We start from the raw sequence: 9,336 nt of genomic DNA on the forward strand, positions 1-9,336 counted from the left end.
GTTCACTTACATGTTTTTGTGCCCTGTTCTCCAAATTTCAGTGAACAGCTACCAAATGCAACTTTTCTCTGCTTTATTTATCATGACACGACAAGGGCGTGAAACTGCTCGTCAGTTGGTTGTTAGGTTTCGATAGTGGGTTTGAAACAAATCTCTCATCACGAGGCACTAAAGCAAAACTACAACAAAGAAGGTTCATTGTCAAAAAACAACAACAAAAAAAACCAAAAACCTTCCCAAGAAATGAATAAATAAATTTGGATACATCTGTGTTTCATGACTGGCTTCGTCATCTCTTTCAGAAAGGTAACACAGAAACATGTCTTTATACCCACCCCCTCTAAGCACACTCCAGGCGGCAGCTACTGTTGTACACATTTATTGGAAATAGAGTCAAAGTAAAAATGTATTTTTTAAGAGAGAAGACATCTTTGACATTTCATGTTTATCAGAGAGAAAGAGACTTGTTTGGACACACCGAGTGACATAAGTTAGTTTAGCTTATACGTGTGACATGCAATAAATAAAAGCGCACTACGGTCCGGCTGAATGTACACTTGCTTTCATTTGCACATTACCTACACAGCAGCTGAGTAAAACGACACCTCCTGTTTTGATATGCACAAAGGCTAGTGAAGAGAGTGGACTATCAAATGGTAATACAAAAATAGAACCAGGTAGCATTTCATACTTGAAAAATAAAGGGACAGACAAACGGCGAACACGGCTGAGTACTTGTTTTTGTGCATCCATCCTCCTTGAAGCGCAGAACTTCATCTAAGCGACAGGCATTAATTCTCTGTCTTTGTTTTTTTGTTTTTTTTCTTGCTTTTGTGACAGAAATAAACCTCTTCAACAAAGCACAGGACAGGGCTTTGAGCATGTGTGGCACAGACTGACAGGGCATGCGGTTAGCTCTGTGCAAATACTAAAAAAAAATAATTAAATGACAAAAGAAACATCTTTACAAAATCATTTGTAAGAAAGAGGAGCGACTGAAAACGGGCCCCGAGAACCGATCTGAGTGTGAGACCGATGTCTTGCTGGAAAGCACTGAGAAAAGTAGCTGCATCTGAGTAGTTATCTGAACTGCATCGTTTCAGGCTGCTGTCTCACGTGTGTCTCACTCTCGGTAAACCCAGCGGCCCCGGGGAAGAAACCAGCCAGAGACCTATTTAGTCTGCTGGATTCTTATGGATAATTTGAGCACTTTTTTAAGGGCCTCAGGCTTCCTATCACATCTAATAAATGAGCCACAATAATAAAATTACCACTCACTTTTTATGCAAAGGCAAACATTTCTTCACCAAACTCAGCGGGAAATGAATGTAGCTTTGTAAACATGTAGAGTTATCTTACATACGTGACCGTTTTACATGTACAAAATGAGTGGCAAGTCTAATTATGGTTATTCTGAGCTCTCGGTGCCACTCGTCACCCTTGTTCAGTAGCCCTTAAAGAAGCCTTCGGCCACCCTCGCTTCTTTAAACGTCACCGTCACAGAGTTTATAGTCACTTTTGTCAAGATGACGGTCTTCGGCTGATCTGCTGTTGGGGAAGCAGTCTCTGGGGCGACGATCGAATCGTCGCCTCTCGCTTCCTCCTTCCTCACCTCAGCCAGGGAGCAGACGGTAGCGGCGTCACCTGCCGTCCCCCTGCTCCCCCGAATGCTCACTATCACTGAGGTTGCATTGCTTCTCTCCGGGCCTGACTCCCAGCCCTCCTCTCCTCTGTCCGAATCTGACCTGTCACTCACAGAAACTGCATCGCCCAGTCTGGCCTCAGATGCAGAGGTGCTGTCCTTTGATTGGCTGCGCACAAGCATTGGCTTCGGTGTCGAATCGCACTCGCCCATGATGTTGATCCACGTGTGCGAGCTTACCGGCATCAGGTCACCACCCAACTTCTCCCCCACCTGCAGCTCCAGGTCATGTTGCTCGAGCAAAGCAGGTGAGCTGCACTCTGACAGGCCTGAAAAGAGATGGTGACACATCTTGTTCATTTTTAAGGGTCAAAGGTCATGGTGGGGCTACTGCGTTTTGTTATCAGCTTGACAAACCAACCATATAAACTGCCTTCACATCTCTCCCCCATGGTGCTCTCAGACTTCTCTTCTTCACTGGTGCCGCCCCAGTCCTCCTCCATGGGCTCCATCTTCTTCTTCTGCAGATGCATACGTTTGCCATCTCGCCCTCCTTTGGCCACCCTCTGCCAGCCATTCCTCCTCACCTGGCGCTGGTACATGCTGCCGTGCTCAACGTGGTCCACGTCTGTGCTCATAGAGCGGGTGAGGGAGAGGCGAATGCGGGGCGGAGGCTTCTCCGTCATCTTGTGAGCGCTGCGGAGGTCCATGGCAAAGACATTCTGGGGGAGAGCAGAGATGGTGGCAGGTCAGAAGCTGTATGACTGCGCACACAAGCAGGAAGCAAATACAGTTCTGCCTTTTGAGTTACTTACAGTGGAAACATAGGATGCATTTCATTTTTGACAGACAGCACGTGTATGGGAAATGTAGTCGTAAAGAAAATGCTGTGATATTCAGTTTACTTCTGCAGCCAACACCACTATCCAAACTGCAAACATTAGCTGTTTAGCATGTTTAACACCTTTGTTTTATTTTTGTTTTTTAGAAATGTCTTAATTCTGCAGAAATTGGTTGACAGGATGGTTTTAGCTAGGATTAGCTAGGATGGTGGAATACTAACCAAAAAATAAATACATAAATAAATAAAACAATCCTGCTGCTGTGAATACCGTATTTATAAGTACAGAAAATGTGCCAATATCTGCCATTAAAATCAGATTAAAAGATGTATATTTACAGATTTACTGCAGTTTGATACATCGTCATGGTGATATCAAGAGCTTGACTTGGCTAATTTGTGATGCTCTGATATCCACGTGTGGGACAAAGCTTGACAGCAACTCTTACAAATTGCACCTTTAACGACTGAAGTGATAATGACACAGTGAGAGCAACGACCATTCGGGGGTCACACCCCTCGCTTTAGAAACATGTCTTTTAAAAACTACTGAGGCCATTGCGCCTTGATCTCTGCTGGGGTTTTGTATCTTAGTGATTGATTATCAGCGCTAATGGGTCACTCTGTAAAGAAACTGATGTTTTAAACTGTTAAAACATCTGGACAATAATGAACTGTGAAGAAAAAACAACAAAAGTATTGTTCACAATGATACAGCATTGGGGGTTTTTTTGTTTCCTTATATTTCCAGGTGTTTATGAGAAGTAAATGTTTCAATCAAAGGGGCATTCTGGCAATGTTATACATGAAACTTACATTTGAGTACCATTCAGCTAGTAAAGCGAGCTTGAAAAATAATCCTGCTGATGTCATGGTGATGTAATTGGGGTTATTGGGCTGGAGCTTGAGATCAAGTTGCATTAGCAGCAGGGTTACAGGTCAGGCGGTTCAGGCGGCAGAAGGCAGAGTTTGTTGGGTGCTAATGGTAAGGTCTGTGATTTGACACTGAACCTAAGGCGCTCCCATCAGAGGAACTTTAGGCCAATAAGTAACTAAGAAGAAAAAAGTCCCAGGATTCCTACATCCCAAAAATTTGTAAGCTTAATGTTAAATTGATGGAATACCCCTTTAATATCTTTTTTATTTGTTTGTTGTGTGTGTGCACAAATACCAAAAGTCATCACCTGGATAAATGTGCAACTGCCTTTAAACAAACAAGCCTGGCCAGCAGTTAGGATTAATGAAGGAAGATACAACAAAGGTTTGTGAGACAAGAGGAAAGGTAAGTGTCGCTACCCGCAGGATGGGCCTCCTCGGTCTAAGACCTTTCCTGCGATAGGTCAGAGTTCTTATCTTCTCCCGGCTGGAAAAGAAGCAGACAGAGAGAGAGAGAGAGAGGTCAGAAACAAAAGCAAGAATATGAAAGTGTGACTAACAGAATGAAAGGAAAACCACAACAGTTTCTGTAATTACGCACTTCTCCTCGTAGGCCAGAACAAGGAGAGGGTCCAAAATATTGTCCTCTGGTTCCCAGGTACTGTACCTGCCAGCGCACACACACACACACCCAAGATGTCAGTCTATCTAGTATGAAGAAGCACATTCTATAAACGCTCATAAATATACACCGGATGAGGGGGATGAGGTCACTAGATGATTACTCAAGGCTTACTCACTTTTGGGGCCATCCCTGCCATTTCAATAGATACTCCACAGCACCCTGAGGAGAGACAGAGGGGTGGGGGTGGTGTACACTTAGAGATGATGCAGCACACACACAAAACACGTGCTCCAGCGCATACAGAACCAAGCTGCTGTCGCTTTAAAGTGTGGATGGGAGGGACAGAGGGAGAGTCACGAGGATTTTTACTTCTTTTTTTTTTAAAGGGGTGTTTTTGTGAGGGGTGACGTCAATGACAGCGAGGCTGAGTGGCTGCAGCTAGTCTCTCGCTGGCGATGACGTGACCGAACGTGGCTACAGCAGGTGCCGGTTTCTACGATTCTCGTGGACGTTCTAGAACAGCCCTCCGCTCGTATAGGTGGGGCCACACGTGAAGATGAGGGGAGGCGGGGGCATGTAAACAACGCGGTGCTGCGCAATTTTATCTTAAAAAAATTAAAATCTTTTTTTACTTTTTAAATTATCAGCTCGAAAATCAATGCTCGCAGTTTGTCCCAGTGAAGACGAGATAAAAACAAAACAAAACAAGAGCAGCTCCGACGTGCGCACAGTGCGCGCTTTCAGGAGAAGAACGTGTTTGTTTACAGGCTCTATTAAACTTATGCGAGAGCGCATTTCTACATTATAGTGCGCTCGTGCTGCTCAAATTATCACCCCCAAATCCCCCCACCACCCCCAACTGCAAAAAATCAATGGGCCACCACCACGAAGGAGTCAGCGACGGATTTACGCAGCGCTCACCATCTAACCGAAAATAAAGTGCGCAGCTGCCCGCATAGCTACTGGCCGTCAGACCTGTTTTCAGGTCACACACCCCCCTTCTTCTTCTTCTTCCTCCACACATTTCACTACAACTGCGTAGGCTCCTCCAAAACACGAACACGCTGCAGCAGCTGCAGCGCCAGCCGTTGCACATGAAGGTTACAGGATGCGACTCGTGCGCTAAAACAGTGTTAAAGTTTGGCGCAGTTGCATGAAAACAGATCGGTGTTGTGTCTTAGCGTAAAAGCTGGAGAAGGATTTGGGAGCGACAAAAGTGCGTAGCCAGGTTTTGTTTGTGCATGGCAACCGGAGCAGAGCGCTCCTTCAAGAGGGAAAACAAACACAGGCGATTAAGTTTTTCTGTGAGTTACGTGCTCATTCTTACCTTTCTCACCCTCTTATTTGTTATCGACTCCACTGCAAACACTTGGTCTCCAATTGAAGACAGCTCCATCGCTGATCGCTGAATCCTGAGCAGGACGCGAACTGGGTATCTATGCTTTTTCGGTTGTTGTTGTTGTTGTTTTTGTTGGCTTTTTTGTTGTTGTTTTTTGTCGCAGTGCAAAAATTTTAATAACAGATACTATTTAAAGACGAGTATGTGTGGGGAAAACCCTCGCACTGTCACGGCGGATGCTCGCTTGTTTTTCTGCCTTCGCTTCTTCCCCTTCACGCCTGCTCCTGCTGCCTGCCTCTCTCAGTATTTAAAATCTGCGACACATCAACAGCAGCTTTAAGTCCTGCGCGCTCTCACACTGTTGCGTAGGGGCCGAGCCTCCAAGATACGTGCCCGCACCCGCGAGGCCGCGCACGCAAGTTAGACTAGAGTGCAGGAGAGGGGCAGAGGGAAAGAGATCACGAGGACAGGATTATTAAGGGTTACAGCTAGGGGAGCTGCTGCTTTTTTGCTCATGAATTATTATTGCTTTTGTCGTTCATAAGTCAAAATTTCGGGTGACTGTCTGGAAATTTCTATTAAATAACTCCATATTTAATAGATTTTTACTCAATAACGCGAAATTTCAAATTGGCTATCTCGAACTTTCGACTTATTCAGGTGTTAGAATAGCTAACACGAAATCTGAACTTACCTCTGTCTGAATTTTTTTTCTAAATTAAACATGATTTTTTTTAACATAGCTGACTATGTTAAGCTTAAAATGTGTAGCTTCCTGTAGAAACTTACTTAAATCGCGAATTTATTATATAAATAAGCATTTTTTTTTGTATTTCTACCATTTAAAAGGTGTTTAAAAACACTTAAGAATTACATTAATTTATAACCCAATTGTTGTGATTGATTCCACCCTCCATGGCCCCCCTATTGTAGAAACAGAGCTTCCATAGCATCCAGTTTTCTGAAAATGTTAAAGCCAGATTCTCAGTTTTGTTTGGCTCATCAACTTAATTTCGCATTAATGCAGAAAAAGGAGGAAGAAGGTAGGATTCTTCTGAACAAGGCTAACAAAATATTGTCAACCACCTCCACCCCCCCAGTAGCAAAGGTCAATGTACACATGTAGTGTGTAGATGCTATCAATCTTTCCATCAAGCTCTGCACCAAAAAGCTAAAAAGTTCACTCACTGAAAACTACAAAGACACTATGTCAGTCTGGTCTAAGATCATAATATGACTTTTAGGGATTTATTGTTTTTTAATTTTCCCACTTTCACAAGTCCTTAGATGCACCACTGGACTCCAGCCTGAGCATGAAACAATATGAGCTCTATGTATTTTTATGTAACAGAAGTAAAGCTCAGCAAAGATCAGAATCTGCAATGGAAATGAAAGCCTCGCCTTCTCTCTCTCCCTCTCCCGTGGAAACGTCCACCCCTTCAACCACGTTTGATCCAAATATGGAACGAAAGAGCTAAACACTGACAGAAAGTCTTAATTTTACATCCTGAATGCTAAGCAACCTCTCTGCAGAGAGGAGAGCTGGAAATACAGCTGACTATAACTAAGATGAAGGTCTCAGCGATTAAATAATAACTGCTCATGCGATCAAGGAAAAAGAAAAAAAAGATGTTGTTTAACAGTGTGATCTCACGCACTTTTCAAACTTTATACCTGAGCATCTATTCACCCAGCCCCCAGGTGAGAACAGCTCATAAAGGTGGCACAAGTATTGTGGAAAAAGGGCCCAGAGCCAAATTCCTACTGTCTTTCATTGAGGTTGGTGTGGATCAGTTTACAGAAAAGAAAAAAAAACCTCTTTGTAACTCCACACAAACACAATTCATCCACACGGCCTGTGGTCCACGCTCTCTCTGCACCTGGAGCACTTGCATCACTTACGCATTGGGTGCCATGGCAACTGTTTCCACGGCAACAACTGAAAAGCTGGATGATGATGATGATGATGATGACACAGCAGGAGGAGTTGACAAACACTTCAAGGATGAAGAATGAGCTGAACTTGTCGACCTTTGACCTCCCAGTTTTGAGATTATATAAACATGTTAATCCAATGACACTGTTGTGTGCATGTTTAAATGTAGCCTCCGAGATATGAAGCAACAAACTGCTGTGAAAACACAGGACAGATGTGAATGTTGTTACCTTACACGCACAACATACTAACAACAGACAATTTAAAAATGTCAAGTGTATTTTTCAGTCAAGAGAAGCTTGAAATGATCCAGAACTTGTAAACATGTGAAATCATCCTATTGCAGCTTGTTTCTATTGCTCATTTAGGGCGGGGCTAATCCAGCATTTGGGCGGGGCTGATTTATAGACGATATTTGCTGATATGTCAGTATCGGCATTTGTAACGGCTAAAAATGCAGAATGAAAACATAACGGCGAGATGAGAGACACACCTTTCACCGTGTTATGAGTGTTGGATTGTGTTCACCACGTGTTTGGACCTAAAGCTACAAAGAACAACCTGCTGATCTGAGCAGAGTCAGGCAGACTAAACAAGTAATCTGTGACTTGTTGTGATGATAAAAGACGATTATTTTAAAGTTTTGTTGTCATGTTATTTTAGTGAAGACTCACAAATAACAGCACTGTTATGCTGGAATGTGTTTAGGTTTTGAGTGCCTGAAAGATAATAAAAAAACCCGTCTGAAATTGGCCACACTTTACTTATTTAACACAACATCAATGGAAAGCATTTTAAAAAGTAGCTGTAACATATTGTAACAACCTGATGAGATTGTGAACAGTGGTTATGAGAAGTTTGCAGGAGTATGAAATGCAGTAATTTACAGTGACCTTATTAAGCATTAATAAACTGTTAAGAACTGAAAGGTTATCAGATTATATGGTTACATGAAGAGTGACAGAAATATTAGCACGTTTTAACATTTAGAATTAATTCCGTACTCACTGTTTACTTAAAACAAAGATCATTTACTGGTCCAAACAGCAGAGAATATACATCCTCATCCTTTGATTTAAGAACTACTGCATGATCACCATCATTATAAGAACCAAAGTCAGTCACCCCAGTTTATATTGACTGGGAGCATGAAAGCTAGATTGTGATTAGATTAATATCTTTACCATGACTCAGTGTTTTAATTATTACTTCCTTCCCTGGTCAGTGGCTGTGCCTTAAAAACTTTCAATTTTTAGCTGCACACACAATTTAAAAATTTAAATCTACGCCAAGATGCCCCTGATGATATAATGATGACCTCACTGAAGCTATTCTGTCAGAGTTTTTTGAGCAGAAGAACTTGTAAAAGTGGCAGAGTGCCCTTTTAATCTGATTTTGTGCAGTGAGTATTTCCACACGGGCGCTTTAATAACCAGCAGTGAGTTTGCACAGAGCGCTGTGGTGTTTTAGTTCCGGTAAAGTCCATAAAGCTCTGGTGATCTGACCGCCTGTTCTTTATGGTCCTATAGGGAAGAGTACACCTATCAGTCTGAAATACGGGATAAATGCGCCTCTTTTCCCGTAAGTAGGAGGTCATTCCTGCAATTCAGAGAAGAGATACGGCGGTCACATGACTCGTTATCTGCCCGGATACTACTGTAGCGGATTTGGGAGTCGGGATGGAGCGGCAAACACAACACGGCAGGACGGATCACAGCGCTCGCTCCCACCCACATGTTATGACTCACATATGAGTCACCAAACGTGCCAGTAAAATCAGGGCTGCTTCACTGGAATACGACCAGCGAAAAACATTAGTGTAACTTACAGCCCAGTACCGGGAATCCACGGGTTTATTTCTCCTGTCCTACACCCGCAGGGGGTGCATTTCAAGGGAACAAAGGCAAAAGGCATTTATGGGAAGACGGAACCGGTCAGACTTTTCCCTGGAACACAAAACTGCACAACTTTAGGAGAAAGAACTTGTTTACGCTCAGCATTTGGTTTTAAATAGGCCTATGGGTGTGCGTTTCTGTAGTCAGGCCTTGTGGTGGAAAGATTGCAAAGTTGCAGAGAA

General features: G+C 43.1%; 1 protein-coding gene across 1 annotated transcript; it reads right to left on the reverse strand.

The window, feature by feature from the left end:
* Window positions 1-363: 363 nt before the first annotated feature.
* cbx7a (chromobox homolog 7a) lies at window positions 364-5,698 on the reverse strand. Its single transcript, XM_082529249.1, has 6 exons — window positions 5,312-5,698; window positions 4,160-4,203; window positions 3,961-4,026; window positions 3,780-3,846; window positions 2,064-2,364; window positions 364-1,971 (listed from the first exon to the last, which is right to left on the reverse strand). The coding sequence occupies exons 1-6, from the start codon at window positions 5,378-5,380 to the stop codon at window positions 1,445-1,447; spliced, it is 1,074 nt and encodes a 357-aa protein (XP_082385375.1). The 5' UTR covers window positions 5,381-5,698; the 3' UTR covers window positions 364-1,444.
* Between the last annotated feature and the right edge of the window lie 3,638 nt (window positions 5,699-9,336).

This window comes from Aulonocara stuartgranti (genome assembly GCF_965226115.1).
Source record: "Aulonocara stuartgranti genome assembly, chromosome: 4".
In the NCBI taxonomy this organism is placed as follows: domain Eukaryota; kingdom Metazoa; phylum Chordata; class Actinopteri; order Cichliformes; family Cichlidae; genus Aulonocara; species Aulonocara stuartgranti.

Coding starts and splice junctions, on each gene's coding strand:
- cbx7a (XM_082529249.1), bottom strand. CDS start 5,380: ATGGAGCTGTCTTCAATTGGAGACCAAGTGTTTGCAGTGGAGTCGATA. Junction 2,365..3,779: donor CGAGGAGGCCCATCCTGCGG/GTAGCGACACTT, acceptor GCTCTCCCCCAG/AATGTCTTTGCCATGGACCT. Junction 1,972..2,063: donor ATGTGAAGGCAGTTTATATG/GTTGGTTTGTCA, acceptor ATCTCTTTTCAG/GCCTGTCAGAGTGCAGCTCA.